At 37.4% G+C, this 20,512-nt stretch overlaps 2 protein-coding genes across 2 annotated transcripts in view; both read left to right on the top strand.

Moving 5' to 3' along the window:
- Positions 1–4,860: 4,860 nt before the first annotated feature.
- hrh1 (histamine receptor H1) lies at positions 4,861–6,468 on the top strand (the record flags this gene model as incomplete). Its single annotated transcript, XM_084100055.1, has 1 exon — positions 4,861–6,468. The coding sequence occupies one exon, from the start codon at positions 4,861–4,863 to the stop codon at positions 6,466–6,468; it is 1,608 nt and encodes a 535-aa protein (XP_083956181.1).
- Positions 6,469–10,654: 4,186 nt separating this feature from the next.
- Positions 10,655–20,512, top strand: part of atg7 (ATG7 autophagy related 7 homolog) — a 98,694-nt gene continuing 88,836 nt past the window's right edge. Inside the window, exons 1-4 of the mRNA XM_084100841.1 lie at positions 10,655–11,257; positions 12,126–12,306; positions 15,069–15,123; positions 16,811–16,928. Of these exons, the coding sequence (XP_083956967.1) occupies positions 12,153–12,306; positions 15,069–15,123; positions 16,811–16,928 (327 nt within the window). The 5' untranslated portion in view covers positions 10,655–11,257; positions 12,126–12,152. The remainder of the gene's footprint in view (positions 11,258–12,125; positions 12,307–15,068; positions 15,124–16,810; positions 16,929–20,512) is intronic.

Below are 20,512 nucleotides of genomic sequence, written 5' to 3'. Positions count from 1 at the left end.
CCATTGATTTCCTTCCTCTGTGTATTTAAGCCTTTTTTCTTCCTCAGTTCAGTGTCTTGTGTTATCATTACATCTAGTGATCATTGCTGTATTGTTCCTTGTGTTTATTAAGTGTTATTTAATCGTCTTTCTAAGTATCGCATCGTTTTTTTTGGATTATGGCTGTGCATGACATTTATTTACATAATGTAAAATTGTTTTACAGTGATTATATATGATATTATTTGCCATTATAAATGTGAATTAGATGTGCGTTTTTATGAAAATAATGCTGAAATAATGGATTATTCACTGGCGAATAGTTCATTTATCATTCAATCACCCTCATGTAATTCCAAACCTCTGTGTGTGTATGTGTGTGTGTAAATATTTATATGAATATCTCATTCTGTGTTATATTTGAGTTTACATATACGATTAAGTCAGTTTCTTTATTATTGATTGTGACAGGATGAAATGTAAACACATTGAAATATGACAAATATTATTAATATTAATTAATATATATCCTTGTTATATTACAAATAAATGGTCATATTTAAGTCATTGTAAATAATATATTTCTCTCTCTCTCTCTCTCTCTCTCTCTCTCTCTCTCTCTATTATGGGGACAAAATGTTCCCACCAAAATGATAATACCCGAAATCCTTGTCCTTTTGGGGACATTTCCATGAGGAAAACTGCTTATAAGTCATACACAGTGATGTTTTTGTTTTGTTTTTAATGTAAAAATGCAGCAAGTTTTGTGTGATGGGTAGGGTTAGTGTAAGGGGAGAGAATATACAGTTTGTACAGTATAAAAACCATTACGTCTATGGAGAGTCCCCACAAAGATAGTGAACCAGACACACACAGTGACTCAGTGTGTGTGTGTGTGTGTGTGTGTGTCTCACCGGTCCATCTATGAGACATTCATTAGACTCCTCAGAGCAGTAAGGCGTCAGTCAGAGTCCAGTTCACCAAATCTGTGGAGATAAACCCCATTCCTGCCGAGATTTCACTACAAGTCGGAAGGGTAAGTTTCCTAATTACCTAATTACATTTAGAGCTAACTGACTGAATGTGTAAAAGTGACTAGGCTGTTTGCTCTCGTGAACAGTGTACGCACAGCGCGCGCTTTGATGGAATTACTGGACTTCACGCGCACAGATTCACGCATTCCACAGGTGTCGGACTGAAGTCGTTTTCCTCACTGAATCTTCATCCGATGAGAAAGAAATAACGGTTTGTCAGTAAAAGGAGAGAGATAAACATTTTACGCACAACTCTTTAGTAAACGCGTGTAAGTTTTACGCATCGTAAAGTGTTTCATCAGCGCGGTTTCCCTTTACATTACTCGTCGAGGAATCATTACAAGTGTGTTTGGATGATCTTCAGAAATCGAGTGCAACGCTGTAAATCTTTAAGCTCTCAAGTTTACAGAAAAGCGTAAATATTTGGTGTATGTGTGTGTTCTTGGCCATGCATTGTGTGTTTATGTCTAAATCAGACTAAAGTGCTTGATTTTCGTGTTGCTATACTGTGCGATGGGAAGATATTGGTGATAAATCAGTTCTTCCTAATGCCAGTTCTTTAGATAACAGCATGACCTGTTTTGTATCATGATGTGTTCAGGTTTAAAAAAGGCTTTTCCTCATGCATCAACAGCACTGAACATTATTGTATGAATGTTAAATAGGTTGTGCAAGCATTAAAGAGTAATTTTGCATAAGAGTTCAGGTTTAAAGTGAACATTAAAGGTACAGTTCAGCCAAAAACGAAACAAAATCATGACTTTCTTTATTTTGTGAAACACAAATGCTGCTCTGTTACGTAAAACAGCAGTAAACTGTGATCACATGGCTGTCAAGCTTAAATTAATTAATACTTAGCAGTATTAATGGCGTCCAAAATTACATTTGCACTATATTTCAGGTTTTCTGAAGCCATGGTATGTGGATCAGACAGTAGATAATTGATCATTTATTCTGCCATTGCTATCAAACTCATTCACACTTATTCAGAGCAGCTTTCTCCTTGTGGACGAAAGAAAATTATAGAGTTTTGGAATTACAGGGAAAACATGTATGCATAAGAAAGGCATCTAAATCACATTGTGTACTGGTTTCTCTCATCAAAATGTGCCATATTACACGTGCAACTGAAACATGAAAGTAAAGATGGAAAGTGTTATATGTGTGCAAACATGCACTTTATGTTCTCAGTTCTGAAATATGAATATGTTAAGAATAGCCCTGACTACAACAACAATAACCTAATACATTTATTGGGTAGATGGCCGAAACTCCCAGAGAGACAGAACACAGATCTAACCTGAGACGAGAGGCGAGAGAAGACACAGGGAAGGGTTTGATAAGATCTAGGGCATGTGAAGCATGGATCGAACCCATCTCTCTTAGCAACAAGACACTGTTTGACTCACATATTTCTGAACATTCGTGGTCTCAGCTGCTGCTTAATGAACCTGCTTGCCTCTGCTGTCGTGAGCTCATGACATTTCAGATATGTGGATTGTATGACTCACTGACACCATCAAAAAGTTGGATATCTCCATTCATTGTACACCTTAAAATGGATAATCTGTAATTATTAGCTGAAAAAGCCATTTTACCTTTTTGATTTGAATAAAACCATTACCATTTCTCTCAGTGAAGTCACACATTAATAAGTGCACAGTATACTCTATAAAATAAAGGTGCTTTATTGGCATGGATGGTTCCATGGAGAACCTTTAACATCCATAGAATCTTTCCATTCCACAAGATTTTTTAAAATGCATTCTAAAACTTAATTTGATACAGTGTTCCATTTTCTTCTTGGTTTGGCAACATTTCAAAGCTTTACCAAACTGTGTTTATGCAAGTCACGTGTGAGTAAAACTTTCCTCGTAAGGAACGTTTACACGACAACGATATGCTTAAAACGGAGAGGGTTTTCCTTTGATCGTTTCCAAAACGATCCTCATTCACACGGATCCGCGAAAACGACTAAACACGCTGTATTCTGCTGCCAGGCCAGTAGATGGTGATGAAACACTATAGACTGAACACGTAATACACATGAGCATGATGTCATTGTCTTCAGAGATTTGCGTTTTTTGTTGTTTACACAGAGACCATTTTCGAAAACTTGCGCTTTGAAACCCGTTTTCAAAAGTTTGCGTTTTCATGCACCCAAAACGCCGTTGTCGTGTAGATGAACGGCCAAAACGCATACAATTTTTTACGTTTTTAGTTGAAAGCGGTGTCGTGTAAACAGCCCCTAATTGGTCAGGGTTTCCTCTGCGTCATCCATCAAGATGGACTGACAAGTTTGCTCTGCGACCGCGAGCATGTTGTGGCTTTATCTGTTGCTGTCGTCTCACATGCGAACACATTTCCCGTTGTGAATTATGATGGTCCGTTGGGTCGGATTACTTTCTCACCTCAAACAAAACGCCCTTGAGTTTGTTTTCGATCAGGCCTCGTCCAGGCGATCTCGGAGTGATTTTTTTGGTGCAGATCTGAGTGCCGTGTTCAAATATGCCTTAAAGGAATAGTTCACTTAAAAATGAAAATTCTGTCATCATCTACTCACCCTCGACTTGTTTCAAACCTGTATGAATTTCTTTCTTCTGCTGAACAGAAGGTATTTTGAAGAATATGGGTAAACAAACAGAACCCCATTGACTTCCATTGTAGGAAAACAAATTAGTAATGGGGTCCATCATTTCTGGTTTCCAACTTTCTTCAAAATATCTTCTTTTGTGTTCAGCAGAAGAAAGAAATTCACACAGGTTTGAAACAAGTCGAGAGTGAGTAAATGATGACACAATTTTCATTTTTAAGTGAACTATTCCTTTAAGAGAGAAAACGCACAAGGATCTGAATCAAATCTCCAGATGAAATTGAAACTGCCCTAAGAAAAACATAGTTCAAGGAACCCAGACAACAACATTGTGTCGGCACAGATCCGGCCCACATCTGGTACGTGTGGATGTGGGCCGGATCTGGGCCGACACTATGGGCCTGTTTACACCTGGTCATTTCATGCGTGATCGGATAGCTTTTCGATTTGTTAAAACCGTTCCGTTTACACTTGCCCTCATAAAAGTGTCTCCGCAAAACCGATATAAATCCGATATAAATCTTCAATTCCCGCGCTATATGCAGATTTAACGGACTTCACGTCAGCGAAAGCAACAGATATGAGCTGCATTTTAATGATCATCAGCTGATCTCAAGATCAAATACCGCATAAGGAGAGAGTGCAGCAACAGCACTGTGAGATCATTTAGTCTCACTACGTTTAATGAAGATGATTGTGTTTTGAGAGTCTGCGACTTGCTCTATTTTTATTTTTAATTATATTTCTATTTCTAGTTTTATTTGCGGTCGATACACAGATTAATCTGCGGTGATGCGTGTTGCGGTAGCACCGTAATATCTGTCATACAGCCTATAAAACGCTCTCACACGTTTATTTTCTAACATTTTGGAAGGAGTAAAATGTACATATATGTGGTTTCAACAACCAGATGCATTTACACTAGTTTCGTCAGACCAACTCCTGATGTGGTTTGAGCGATGGGATTTAAATCCATTTTGAATGCGTTTCGGAGGGCGTTTACACCTGTTTTTTTCACAACCGGATAGCTATCCGTTCTGAGAAAACACATGAAGTGACCAGGTGTAAACAGGCCCTGTGTTGCTGTCAGGGGAAAGTTCTTTGAGGAACCAAAAATGTGAATTTTCCCTTTCGGAAAGCTTTATTGTTAAGAGTGTGCGCACAATAATTCAATGCACTACTTTGATGCATTCTCTTTGGTTTTGTTTTCCAGAAACTCCCATGTGGATATGAATTTTAAAACCCAAAGGGACTATGTGCTTTCTCACAACTTTGACGTCATGTGACACGTCGGACTGCCCAATGGAGGCCACTACGATACTCACCGCCACGAACAGCCAAGTCGAGCGCATCCTTCACGAACCTCCCGAGCCCAACGTCACGACTCTCACGAACACGTCTGTCCCGTTCCACCATCACATGAACAATGCGGTGCTGGGGATCTTCCTCGGGACACTGTCCCTCCTGACGGTCATCATGAACCTGCTGGTCCTGTTCGCCGTGAGAAAGGAACGGACTTTACACACGGTTGGGAATCTCTACATCGTCAGCCTGTCGATAGCAGACCTTATAGTCGGGGCCACAGTCATGCCTCTGAATCTGGTGTACCTTCTGGAGGACGAGTGGAAGCTTGGTCACGTTATTTGCCAGTTCTGGTTAGTCATGGATTATGTTGCGAGCACGGCGTCCATTTTCAGTTTGTTCATCCTCTGCTTGGACAGGTACCGATCCGTACGACACCCGTTACAGTATCTGAAGTACCGGACACGAGGGAGAGCAACACTGTTGATTTGCAGTGCGTGGCTTCTCTCAATGACTTGGATCGTCCCTATCCTCGGCTGGCGGATGTTTGCCCGGGTCGATCGGAAACCTGAACTGGAGAACCAATGCGACACGGACTTTCGCTTAGTGACGTGGTTTAAAGTTCTGACCGCCATTCTTAACTTCTACATCCCTTCGTTTCTAATGCTTCTGTTCTACTCGCAGATTTTCATTGCGGTCCGGGATCATTACAGGGAATGGGAGAACTTTGCCGGTCCCATGGTGAAAACCGAAGCAGATGATACTCTGGCGAACGGACTTCAGTTAAAGTTAACCAAAGCCTCGGAGAGAGAGAGTCAGGCGAATTCTCAAAACGAGGGTCTTCTGGATCAATACAGTCTTGAACAGCCGAGAAACAATAATGAAGACAACCCTGATTCCTTGTCTGAGACGAAGAGGAAGAGTTGCTACAAGAAGAAACCGATGTTCAGACTTTCGAAACGCATTAGAAAGAGCGTACAAGACCCTGAAAGTTCATTTCAAATCGATAATGATGGGGAAACGATCGCCGAATGCCCGCCATCTTTATCTCTCGCCTTTCTGCAGCCGGAGAACAGCACCGAAACCTTCATAAATGTGAATGACTGCAATGTGCTAGTGCCAAACTCCGTGGGGAACATCAGTGAGGGCGAGCAGACGGTGGACACTCACGGTTATACTCATAGCACGCCTCCATCCCCACCGTCACCGTGGGCCGAGAACAGCCCGCCGCTAAACGCCAACGATTCGCTCCCCGCGAAACAAACATGGCAGAAGTTCTGCGAACAGTCCAAGCAGAGCATCCATAGCATGCGGATCCGCAAGGAGCGTAAAGCCGCCCGGCAGCTGGGCTTCATCATCGGTGTGTTCATGGTGTGTTGGATCCCGTACTTCATCACGTTCATGGTCATGGCCTTGTGCGAGACCTGTGTGCATCACGACCTTCATATGTTCACCATTTGGCTCGGGTACATCAACTCCACTCTCAATCCCTTCATATACCCACTGTGCAATGAGAACTTCAAAAGGGTGTTCAAAAAGATTTTTTATATTGATAGATAAAGAGATCTGATCCATTTGTGACATGTTTGTACATCGGTTGTTCTGCCATGCTTGTGATCTTGTCAGTACAGAGCAATTTCATTGGTAACACTTTACAACAGGGTTCATTAGTTAATATATTATGAACTATGAGCAATACATTTGTTACTGTATTTGTTAATCTTTGTTAATCTTAGTTAATAAAAATCCAGCTGTTCATTGTTTGTTCATGTTAGTTCACAGTGCGTTAACTAATGTTAACAAGATTTTAATAAAGTATTAGTAAATGTTGAAATTAACATAAACAGAGATTAATTAATGCTGTATAAGTGCAGTTCATTATTAGTTCATGCTAACTAATGTAGTTAACTAATGAACATTATTGTAAAGTGTTACCATTTTGTTATTTATTGCTGAGTGTCAGCTTGACACGTCTGCAATCTGCATCAGATTACATTAAAAACGTATTCCATACAGTGTTTTAAAACTGGTTGTATTGAAGCACCTATGTTGCTCATTAAAACAACCATTTCCAGCGGGAGTTCTTCTCTATATCAGTGTCAGTGTTTCTGAACTCCTGAAACGCCTCCAGTGTAGTCTTGAGTTTCTTCCTCATTATAATAATTAATGCGGAGAATAAAGGGGCGGGGCCTGGTTGAGTTAGTTAGTAGTGTGTTGAACTGGTGGTTATGGTAAGGGGCGGGACATTTCCCAAACACACTCGAAGCGCTCGACCAATCACAACACACTGCTCCAGCCGACCAATCAGAGCACAGTGTGCTTTTCAGAAGGAGGGGCTTCACAGAGACAGGAAGTAAACAGAGCGTTACTGACAGACTGGGAAGAGAGGAGCCGCAAAAATGGAGAATATGAGGAGAATAATCAACATTCAAGCAGGAAAACCTGTTCTACATCAAGACTTCATGAAAGGACATAATAGGACACCTTTAATGTAGAAAATTGTCTGGAAATGCCCTGACATTAATTATGTTGAAGTAGCATGTGCAGTGCATACATATTTAACAGGGAGTTTAATTAAATCTAGTTTGGTCATGCGCTAATGCACACTGTCCTCACAGAGCTGGGAAATACATACAGGTGAAATTCCATAATGAAGTGTGTTGGGAATGGCGTGCGACCTAAAGGATGGTCTATGTTATGTATATATCCACAAATTGCCTGTATTCATGGAACTCCTGGTTGATTTACAGTGCAATGCATTTCAACTCATCTTTGTTTTAATTAAAAAAAAGTACTTAAATGATGGACAGAGTGATGATTTAAACAAAACTGCAACATCTAATGTAACTCATTAAACTGCAAAATGTGAAGATATTAAACCTTTTTAATACCTTTTTTTAGACATGTATGCCTCTGGTTGATGAACAATGTAAGTGTCACATTCACCGTCTGTCATCGTTCTGTCTTCGTCTTCACTACAGTTCCCAGAATCCTCCTTGTTTCCACACCTGAACTCACTCCCTTCATTACCCACCTGTTCGTCACCATCATCATCTGCATCACCTGTCTTGTGTTCATCTGTGTGTGTATTTAAGTTCCTGGTTTTCACTCTTCACTGGCAGTCAATGTTTATGTTAATGGTTTAAGTCAATGCTCTGAGCGCACGCTCCCTGTTGTTTGTATTTGCTATATTTGAGAATTAAAAGCTTTGTTTCTTCATCTTCGTGTTCGCCTCCTACATCATCCATCCAAAGCCTGACAGTAAGACGGTCATGTGAAACTGCCTCTATATCACATACAAAACATGTGATGATGAAATGGACTACAAAGGCTTCAAGTTATGGGAAAGCAATTATCCTATACATGCATATAATAATTGCAATGCTTAGTCTCTTTCATATTTCATTTTTTTCTAACAGTTCGCATTGCCAGCCCTTAATTAGGGCCTGTCACTTTCTGTTAAACCTCATGATTGGTTGAACAAAAATGCCAGTCTTTCCATAAAAATCTTTTCTTTAAAGTAGAATGTCTTCTATTTCCAATATTGCGGATCATTATTGGGAGAAGTGCATCTGCATTCAGCTCTCTGAGGTCTGTGTAGGAGTTTACATGGGAAATGAGGTCCATTAGATATATAATGCAATTTAATTCCTATCAACTGAACCTATTAAGCTTATTAAGTCCGTCACTGTTTCTGCTAAACGTCAAAAGCAGAGGACAAACGGTGCTAAAATATACTCACAGTGGGTATAATACTGAAAAATCATGATCATCTTACTAATTAAATCATTTACATTTCATTATTATTTTTTTTACATTTACATTTTGTTATTCTTCCAGTTATTTCCTTATAGCGGCTAATGAATCTGAATCTGATTGAATCTACACATTCACAGAAAACATTTTACTTCCCCGTTGAACAACCTTTAAACTTCACGCAGAAATCTGAGATGGCCAGACATTCAACTTTCATAAATCGTTAAAATAGTGGAAACAAAAATCAAGAAGTGTGTACAGTGATGTACAGATATTGGACGCCTAAACATTTAAAATTAAACATTTCCATTATTATTATATAGTGTATATATAGTATTATGAATTATTATGAATGATTCATTAAAAAGTCTTATTTGATCTGCAAGGTTATTGTCTTTTTTTAAGTGTGACTTTACTGGGTATGAACTGGTGTTTATACATTATTAACATACTTTATATCTTGTGGTAAAGTCTGCTTTATTGAAATATTGTGAAACATTTCCAGTTGAGAAATTACTTTAAATGTGAACATGCACAATGTTTAAGAATGATAAAATTCACACTGACAGTTTCATATCTGTATAATTTATTTGTGATCCCACATTCCTGGATGATTGTCTTCCATTGCAAATGCATTACACTAAAAGTGATTTGAATTTCTGGATTCACATCTCGTTTAGATCAGCCTAGGAGGAGTTAATAATCACAGCCTGATGAACTCTACAGTAGCTGGACGCTGCTCGTCTCCACTGAGACTGAAGCCTGGAAGCTCGTCTCTGCCACGCAATAAGAAAAAGGTCATTTTGACTTTTTATTTCACAATTCTGACTGTTTTCTTGCAGTTGTGAGATATAGCTAAGATTTAAACTCAAAAAGTAAAACTTGTAAGATGTAAACTCAAAATAAAAAAAACAATGCACTACATAAACTCACAATTCTGAGGGGGAAGAAAATCAGAATTGCGAAATGTAAACTCAGAATCCAGAAAAAAAGACAAAATTGCACGATATAAACTCATAAAAAAAAATATATATATCTGAATTGCAAGATGTCAACTCAGAATTCCCCCCCAAAAAAGTAAGGATTGTGAGATGCAAACTCAAAATTTGAAGAAAAATAAATAAATCTGAATTGAGAGATGGGTTTCACTTTATTTTGATGGTCCCTTTAACACGTTCTGTTGACTTTAAGTAAAGTTGCACCTACGTGTCTACTAGCTCTCATTAGAGTTAAGTATTAATAGACTGGTAGGTTTAGGGTTAGATTAAGTTGACATGTAGTTGCAAAGTTACTTATAGTCAACAGCACGTTCAAAAGGGACCATCAAAATAAAGTGTTACCGAGAGATGTTAATTAACTTAACATTCAGAGAAAAAAGTCAGGATTGCAAGATGTAAACTCACAATTACGAGGAAAAAGTCACAATCATATTTTTTATCTTGTTATTCCATGACGGGGGAAAAAGACAGAATTGTGAGATGTGAACTTTTTTATTTTTTTATTTAGTTCAATTAGCCTAGACCAGTACAATGCACAAGTACAAGACAAAGCAAGGCATTGTGTTACAGTTCAGATTATGCAAAACAAATAACAACAACTAAAATGTATGTGAAACAAATTATAATTGATAAAATAAAAATAAATACTGGGATAAAAGGTGGTATGTAATATTAGGGCAGTTAGGCTACACGAGTTTAAAAAGCTTCAACATTTTTATTATTTTTATAAGCTTTCTTGTTTTGTGATCTCTTGTCTGAAAGAGTTTCTGCGAGATGTGAACTTAGAATTCCAAGAAGAAATGTTGTAAGATAAAGCCCATATTACGAGTTTGTACCTTGCATTTGGGAGCTATAAAATCAGAATTCTGTTTTTATCAAAATTGTAAGATGTAAACTCATAATTTGGAGGGGGAAAGTCGCAAATACATTTGTATGTTTTCATTGAAGGAAACGAGCTGTTATAGAGCAGACCTGAGGAAAGCTTGTTCAGTGTGTCAGTATATCTGAGGCATCAGCTGGTTTTTCTGGCTCGTTCACTGATCGTCTGCTGTGCACATGACAAACCAGCTCATTCATCTTTCATAGGGTTAACAATGAAAAGGAACAGCGTTTATAAGTTTCTGTCCGTGTTTTCTTGTCTACTTGTCTGTGTTTTCCTTTTGTTTTGGGGGTTTGTCTTTTATTCGATGGTTTTGGCACCATAAGACTCTTTTTGGACACTCTCCTTAAGAGGCTTGTCGGTCACCTAAAGCGTGTAAGCAGCTGGTAAAGTTATTCGCCAACATTTTCTCATTGTTTATAAATGCGGGATAATATGACGCTTTAAAACATTTAGCAGAAAAGCGTGTCTGCTAACATTGTTCTTCGGTTAAACACTGAGCATTGTTTTAAAGATGTCAAAATGTTGAAGATAAAGCATTTCAAGGTCGTTACACCAGCGAAAATTGCACCACGTATTTAATGCTGTCGATTTGCGTATTATTAAATAAACGTTAAGTCATTTGTAAGCTCTTTTGCAATACCAAAACAAACCAACTGCGCATGCGTGTGGGATGACCGTGGTCACATGACATCAACCAGGAAGTGTTTGTCTGGTAAGTGATGTTTCCATGCTATGTATTAGTTGCTGCTTTTACTCTGTGTTTATCATTTACATGACAATAATTGTCACAGATCATATGTGTCAAATATCGTGCTTTTTACTGCAGTGTGTTAAAACAAACACACACTGAAAGAGACGCAATGCTTTTTAACGAAGCAGACAGTATTTACTGACATTACAATCCTAAAGAACGCAGATTTTACTTTTATTATGTTGACAAGTTGTATAGACGTGTGGTCAGATTAGTACAACATTAAATGTCTTATTAATATAGACAGACAAGCCTGTTGAAGTGAAAAAAATGGGAACTACTTTTTCAATACTTCCACATTTCGAATCTAACAGGAATTTAAATGTGTTATTATAAGAAAATAATATCAGGCTAAAAGAATTGAGGCTTATATTTTGAGAGTATATTTTACTTTATTTTATTGTATTTTATTTTGATGTATCCAATATATATTCTTGTCATGCTATCACTGTACACTAGAATCTTGTCCTTAAAGTCCCCTTGTATAGTTAATAATTTTATCCCTTAAAACTCATCTTTGATCACCAAAATGACATATTAAATTGACATAATAGTGAAAAACATTCACTGCAGTTTTAAGGAGAAAATACTCAGCAATGGAGTCGACTTATGAATTTACACATGGTTTGTCTTAAAGCATATTAAAAACACCACATAGACACATAAACAACATTAAAAGCTGGATTTTCACCACAGGGGAATTTTGTTTTATTATTATAATATATATATATATATATATATATATATATATATATATATCAAATCAGGGCAGAATATTTGTATGTGCATTATTCAGTCTCATTTTCCTGTGTCTTGTCTCTTACGGCAGTGTGTGAAGAATCAAACATCAGTCCTGATGGCAGCTGGATCGACGGCCGCCCCGAAACTGCAGTTTTCCCCGTTCTTCAGCGCCCTGGAGGCCGGATTCTGGCATCAACTCACCCAGAAGAAGCTCAACGACTACCACTTAGACGAAAGTCCCAAAAACATCAAAGGGTATTACTATAACGGTGAGTGTGGGAGGTTTCGCTGGTCTTTTCTTCCCTATTGTGTCGTATATCCGAGTGAAACGCTCCCAGAACAAGAACAAATGTGGGCGGGGCTTGATTGTGTCTGTGGGGAATTGATTGGCTGGTTGTGGTTTGCTATTGGCTGATCTCATGTGAGTGACAGGTTAAAGCCCCGCCTTCGTCATCAGAGAAGAGAAGAGATGCTGCAAGAGGAACTTATTCTGATTCAAGATTATGGGGGAACATGCATTTAAAGTCCCCCTGTGGTGAAAATCCAGCTTTTAATGGTGTTTATGTGTCTGTGTGGTGTTTTTAATATGCTTTAACAGGCATTTTGCAGGTGAGAGCCCCCAGTGAGTCAATGTATAGAAAAATAATGTAGGAACTAGATTGTCTTTAAATATATACTCATAAATACGCTATTAAGGCTTCTGGAGTCGTTTTGGTGAGAATTTTACTTACCGGAAGTGACGTAACGGGAGTGAGTGCGGCCAATTTAAACAATACGAAAGCTTCCACTTCCACGAAAGTCAATCTGAAGTATATGAGCGCTAATGGCCTGGAGCTCGCATCTCCGAAAGCGACTAATATCAGAATCAGAATCAGAATCAGAATGAGCTTTATTCGCCAAGTGTGCACAAACACACAAGGAATTTTTTGTGGTTTTTACAGGAGCTCTATCGCATATGAGGTCTAAACCACTGCATTCTCGCCTAAAAAACTCTATTATGTGGCACAATAATGGTAGTACTCGAAAAAATACCGTGGGTTTTCATTTTCTCCTCCACCATTGATGCTTTCTGTGAGAAATGCTGCCAGTGTAGATCCGGCAGAAACACGCGGAGTGATACACACTGTGAGACGGTTTCCGTGTGATATTAGTAGAATATCTCACGGCTAGATAAGGCTCTCAGCCAATCAGAGTCGAGAACCAGAACTAACCGCTGTATAAAAAATAATATATAATGTTTGTATGGTGAAATAGGTGTTTTGTTTTAGTAATAATGTAGAAACCTTTCTCATAATCTTCATAAGTCGACTCCATTGCTGAGTATTTCCTCCTTAAAACTGCAGTGAACCAAAGACAGTCTCAAAAACACACTTTGAAATCGCTGGTGTTTCTGACGTCACAAACTACCTTGTAACCAATCAGATCAACGTGTGATCGTCAACCAGTGGATCTCTGAGCTGAGTGAGTGAGTGAGTGGAGGTGGGGCTCATTTGCATATTCATAGAACCACGCATACTAAATGAGGCAAGGGTGTCGAGTTACATTCAATTTATTTTAAGGCATTTTTTTTAAGGGAAAAACATTTAAATATGTAATTTTGATGATCAAAGATGAGTTTTAAGGGATGAAATTGTTGACCACAGGGAGACTTTAAAGCAATAATGATGTGCACTGATAAATCATTTATAATAAACACTGCAATATTCCATATAATAACGACGAAAACTGTCAATTGTGATTTCATGGTTGATTTACTGATGTAAGGAATACAGTTTCTGGGTCCAAGCTTTGGTTTACACTACAGTCTCTCATAGCGTCGCAGAAATAAACATTTGAAAGATTCATCAAAGATGAGTCACTGTCTGGCCGTCTGAGATTTTGGTATGGAGTTAAAGGTTAGGATGATGATATATATTGGTTTTATTACAGCACACAGTGAGTGTGTATTAGCAGCGTTTGCTGTTTGTTTCTGGCATCTGAAAGAGCGTTTGGACCCGGAAACAAGCAGATTCCTTTCTGAATACATCAGCTGTGTTCAAGATAGTGTGGTTTTGATGAATGCAGAGGGTCATTCAGGGATTGGAGCTGCACGATTCTGGGTAATTTGAGAATCACAATTTTTGTGTGATTCTGAACTAAACAAAACATCGTAATTTACTAAATGTTCTGATAAAATGTTAATTGTCTATTTAAAGCCTATTTAACACATTTCATTTATTTGAATTATTTTTTTAATCAGTTTGAATGAATGATTCAATGACTCACTCATTAAGACTTCACTTGTTTCATTACTGGATGAATCCGCGTTTTTGAACAAATCTCTTGAATAAGTGATGATTCAATGACAATAAAAATGTTATCAGTCACTTGTCGCCACCTACTGGTGTAACGATGTAATTGATATTTACTCGATTTTGATCTCTACCGTAGACATCAGTGTTTATATCTGAACTATAAACTTTTATCTCAGTACTTCTGTGATAATCTGAATGATTGTAAGACAGAATTAATGATACTAAAGACTGTTTGTGAAGCTGTTTCACATCTTTACATGACAACGGCTCTCTCTGGATCAGAACTCTGATCTGAACGTTCACTGTGATCCGACTTATCAAAGCTTTAATAGACATAGAGCTGAATCACTGTCATTTAGGAATGAGATCGAGTGTGTGTTTGAATCCAGATCGCGATCTTTTAATGATCAATCGTGCAGCTTAGCATACATAAAAAACATGTACATTTTGCACACAATCTACATGCTGAACACCGCAGGAATATTAATAGAATACTAGTGTGCTATTCTGAACACCTTTGTGTTTCACTTACACTTCCCAAACAACCAATCTGGCATTTTCTCTTGGATTTATTCTGACACATCATGCAAAAGTGTTGAATTACAGATGCCGTAGCAAAACTGTGTCACAGATGATTCATTTATTCATTCCACAGCCGAAAGTGACTGAGAATGCGTAATGCACCTTTAATGCAGATGTTTTGTGATATAATGCAGATGTTTTGTGATATATTGCAGGTGATCCTGATGGCTTGCCGACACGCTTGACTCTGGAGTTCAGCGCATTTGAAGCGTAAGTTTTTCTTATTAAAAGCATGTAATGCAGTTGGTTAATCTCAAAGCCTTGGATAATGGCTCCAATATCACGTCTGTTACTTGTGAAATTAGTTATTTTTTCTTGCCAATTAAATCCTTAAGGATTGTTTCAGTAGGATTAATTTAACATTTATGATGTGTGAGTAATTGCACAGGCAGCGCTGAAGTCTGGCAAAGCTGACCTCATATAACCGTCTGAATCCCTCTTTTTCTCTATATATATATATATGTGACCCTGGACCACAAAATCAGTCACATGGGTCATTTTTTTAAATTGAGATTTATACATCATATGAATAAATAAGCTTTCCATTGATGTGTGGTTTGTTAGGATAGGACAATATTTGGGCGAGACACAACTATTGAACATCTGGAATCTGAGGGAGCAGAAAAATCGAAACATTGAGAAAATCTCCTTTAAAGTTGTGCATTTATGTTGGCGATTGTGCTGCATTCACTCACAGAAATACATGTTTGATATATTTACGGTAGGAAATGTACAAAATATCTTCATGGAACATGATCTTTACTTAATATCCACATGATTTTTGGCATAAAAGAAAAATCGATAATTTTGACCCATACAATGTATTGTTGGCTATTGCCACTAATATACCCGTGCGTCATGTGACCGGTGACGTGATCCAGGGTCACATATTAGTGCTGTCAAAAAGATTAATTGCGATTAATCACATCTAACATAAAAGTTTGTGTTTACATAATATATGTGTGTGTGTATATTATATTATATTATATTATATTATATTATATTATATTATATTATATTATATTATATTATATTATATTATATTATATACAGTATACACACACACACAGAGAGAGAAATATATATATATATATATATATATATATATATATATACATAAATAAATAAATAAAAGGCACAATGAATATTTCTATAAAGAAGTCTCTTTTATGTTCAAGACAGCATTTTTTTGATCAAAAAACAGTAATATTGTGAAATATTATAAGTAACTGTGAATATATAGTTAAATGTAATTTATTCCTGTGATGCAAAGCTGAATTTCCAGCTTCATTTCTCTAATATGCTGATTCGCTGCTTAAAATCACAGGAATGAATTATATTTTAAAATATATTACAAAAAAAACCCCGATTATTTTGACTTGTAATAATATTTCACAATATTACTGTATTTTTGATCAAATAAACGCAGCCTTGATGAGCAGAAGAGACTTTGAGACAAAAGTGACTTAATTTGAAGTTAATTTGATTTAAAATAAGGTTCCATCTCTTCACAGCACTACTTTAGTTAACATGATCTAACAATAAACACTTCTACAGCATTTATTAATTTTAGGGAATGTTAATTTCAACATTTATTGATGCATGTTAACAACTTGATGCTTGTGGTGCAACCCCCCAAAAACATATGATATGTGATATTAATGAATTGATAAATATCATTATTAAATATTAATACAAACAGCAATACTTTTTGAACAATTTGATGTTTGCACCACATCATTGAGAGTTTTTCAAAACAAAATTAATATATCAAATGAGGGCTGCAAATAGTATATATTACCTGTCACACTTAAAACGATAAGATTACTGAATATGCATATAGTGTATGTAATTTACCCAAAAGCATATGATGCAGTGTGTGACTGTTGTGTTTCAGTGATGGACCCACTCCTGCTCGCTGCTGTCCGGCTCCGGGAACGCTCTACAACACCAACACACTGGAAGCCTTCAGATCCACGGATAAGAAAGCGCTCCTGGATAAAGCAGCCGATGAGGTGGAGCGGCTCATAATTAATTACGTCTGCTGATAGTGTGTTTTATTTGTGCTCGCTAAACTAATTATTCACTTTCTTTTGACTGCGGATCTGGATGCTGAACATCCTTCTTCAGCATTTGATAAATGACTGTCATCTTCTTAATACAATTACGTTTGCCGCCCGCGTTCTTACATACACGCTAATAATAGCAGTGGCCAGTCAGCGCTGAGCTTTGCGAATAAAGCCCGAACTGTAATAATACAGATTTTTATGTGCTGGAAAAAATGACCAATGACTCAATTTTGAATTCTGTGCTCAAAAGTTATACAATTGTTTAGTGAATTTGTGTTTCACAGTGTAAATGCACAAAATTTCGTACTATTGTATGTGCATAAAGCTGGGGTTTTCAGATGGGAAATGTTCAGGGAAAAACAGTGTAAAAATGCTTTAAATAAATAAAAAATAGGATTAAAAACAATAAATAAATAAATAGAATAAAATACAAATTAAAATTATGTAAATACAAGATATAAATGAATAAAATAAATTGAAAACAAATATTAGAATATAATAAAGCATTTGATATTAACTAGAAAAATGCATTTCCGGAGGAACTGCGAAGTGTGCTTGCTCGGGTGCAGTGCACTAACGTTAGCAGGTAGTGGATAGATGCGAGATGCGAGAAAAAATGCGAGATGCGAGAAAAAATATGTCAAACTGTCTTTTATTTTCGAATTTAATTCCTCAATCAGTGCTGGACCGGCATTTTCTGTCTTCCGCTGAGCCCTGGCCGTAGACAGATCATGTTTCACGCTGTCAATGCAGTGGTCTGCGTTGCGCTGATCTTATTCACACTATCGAGTGTAGGTGCAGCATTCTAACATTGAGTCATAATGAGCTGTTTGTGAAGAAATTATCCACTTCCAAATTATGTCATTTTAATCAAGAAATTGAAACATTAAAAAACAATTTGCTCTTTATGGTGTGCGAGTGATAGAGCGCGGCAGCAACGAACCATCAGCTTGCAGCGTAACAACATTGAATGCTCGGCGAACAGCTGATCATAGCTGTACAGGGCGCCTTATTATTTTTCATCTCCATAAATATATCTAGTAGTAAAGCTAATGCAAGGGCTAGAAATCTATTAATCTTTTGCTGATACTTCCTTAGCTGTGTCTGAAACCGCTCACTCGTTCACTCATTCACTAATCCCGTATTCAGACACAGCTCTTGTCATCATGGAGAGCGCAGTTCATGGTTGCATAGCAACGACAGACGCCACAGGAGAACAAGCGCTTGTGGAAAGGAGACAGCGGCGCGCTCGCGCTTTCCACTTGTTTTTACACATCTAATGTGCGTTCCATTCGACAGGGTCCATATGCAGTGTTCACTGCTCCCCTACTCCCTGAGCACAGTATATCAGTTGAAGTGGACTTCACTGACAATAACCGCTCATTTGAAACGCCCTGCAAACGTCATCAAAGAAAGTCAACGACGGGGTCGCGCAGATTATGATATAACATAAATATATATAGGACTACATTCATATTTTAATTTTTATTATTATATTATATATTTACAATTATATTGCACTATTTTACAACTACCTAAAATAAAATCACTTTACTTCACAAACTAGCTAAGCTGGCTGCATTCACTGAGGTAAATTATAATCATCAAAAGTAGTATATGTAATATTCACAACAATAACCGTTAAAATACTGTCATTTGTATAACAATGGCGAAATGTATGAATACTTACACACATAAACTCCTCCATCGTTAGTTATGACCGTTCTGACTGGTGATGACGTGGTGCGCGAAATGACAGTTGTGTGGTCATCGCTCTCCACTTCATGTGAAGTGATGTATCGATGTTCCCTTATTCCCTATGCCGTGCGCAGTGCCCTTCGAACTGAACATGTTCGCTCCCTTCGGATTAGAATCTCACTTAAGATGGCGGAAAACCCTGTGAAGTCCACTTCGCAGTACACAACGCACCTCTAGAGCGACGTTGTTGATTGTTTGAGCATGTGACTGCGCGTTTCTCCTTGTTTTCTATTGTTATGCGCAGCATATTTCCCGTGCGCACAAACACAGCCACAGACAATTAATTGTTTGTTCGGTTAGCGAAGAAGAGCATGATGTATTTTGTATAAAGTTTTTTTTATTTTTTTTATTTGTTATTAACTGTTTTGAGAACTGGAAATGCACAATTCATGCATACAAATCTGTATATATTAATAAATGAAGATAATTAAATTAGACCAATGCAAAAAACGAAATTCATGCCTGCATTTATTAAGACAAACCTAGTAAAAACGAATGCAGTCTATACACTGACTTGGCAGCTCTGTGAAATGTAATACAACAGTGCCACCTACTGTCTAAATGCATTAACATTAAAAGTGTGAGGTGAAACTCTTGCATAGACATAGGTAAATGGGTTTGTCTATTAGCCTGAAATAAAAATAAAAAAATAAAAAATTCACATCTTGTGCATCCTCACATTGGAGTCCCGAGTTCATGTACAAAGTTTGGTTTCGATACGTGACAGAGTTCCTGAGATATGAACTACTTCCTGTTTGGCGACTACGCCGCTGATTTCGTTTGGCTGTGACGGGCAAACGCTTCCGAAAATCAAAAATCCTTCTAGTAACTTTTGTGAGGCTTAGTCCAAGGATCATGTACGTCCAGTTTCGTGAAGTTCGGACCAAATTTGTGACCTGTGAAAATTTTCTTTCGCTTTCTGTTCAATCCACTATGGCGGACGAATGACATGGACTCGTGATGTCATCTTCGCGAGCAACTTACACCGGTACTGACCGTACGTTTTAAAGTTGGAACGGTGTCTCTGTCTCAAAGGGCCTAGGCGCAGGAGCTGGCCAAAATTTTTCTAACCCTAACTTAAGAAGAACAATAAGTGTGCTGCTTTCAGCGTGCACACTTAATAAATGAAGAAAATGAATTTTAAAAATAGATTAAAATGAATTGTAAAAGTTCAATTAAAAATAAATTGATTAAAATGAATAATACAAATTAGATTCAAATAAACAAATTAATAGAGCACAGTACTATAGTGAGTAGAAGAAAAACTTAATAATTCAAAACTCAATTTTGTATTATTATTATTTCTGACAGTAATAGCCATAAATTGTAAAAAAACGAATGCATTGTAAAATGAATGAAAATTCATAAGTGTATATTATTTTACTTCATGCTACAGGAGGGAAAATGCAGTACTTTTGTTCTAATTTCTTCACTTGCAAGAGATTGAGCTTGAGCTTTTATTTTGGCGGAAAACTACCGTTTCTGTGAAAACGTCTCGTTACAAATCTAGTGAAATGCTGTTATCATCTTCCCACAAAAATGTTAAAATAATGGTTCCAGTTTCGTTCCCATATGCACGCTGAACTCACGGCACGTGCAGAGATGAGGTCACTGCATTCACTCCCTGTGAACTGAGACGCGTGAAACACCGGATCACGAGCTGATCGCCTGAGAGTTCACTCTGAAACACGCAGCGCACACAGACTATACACTTATATAATTAAATCACAGTAATTTGCTGTATAATTAGGGCACAAAGCCATACCGTGCTT

This window comes from Abramis brama (assembly GCF_963993115.1).
Source record: "Abramis brama genome assembly, chromosome: 23".
In the NCBI taxonomy this organism is placed as follows: Eukaryota; Metazoa; Chordata; class Actinopteri; order Cypriniformes; family Leuciscidae; genus Abramis; species Abramis brama.
The sequence above is the reverse complement of the archived record's forward strand: the minus strand, read 5'-3'. Positions and strand labels throughout refer to the sequence as shown.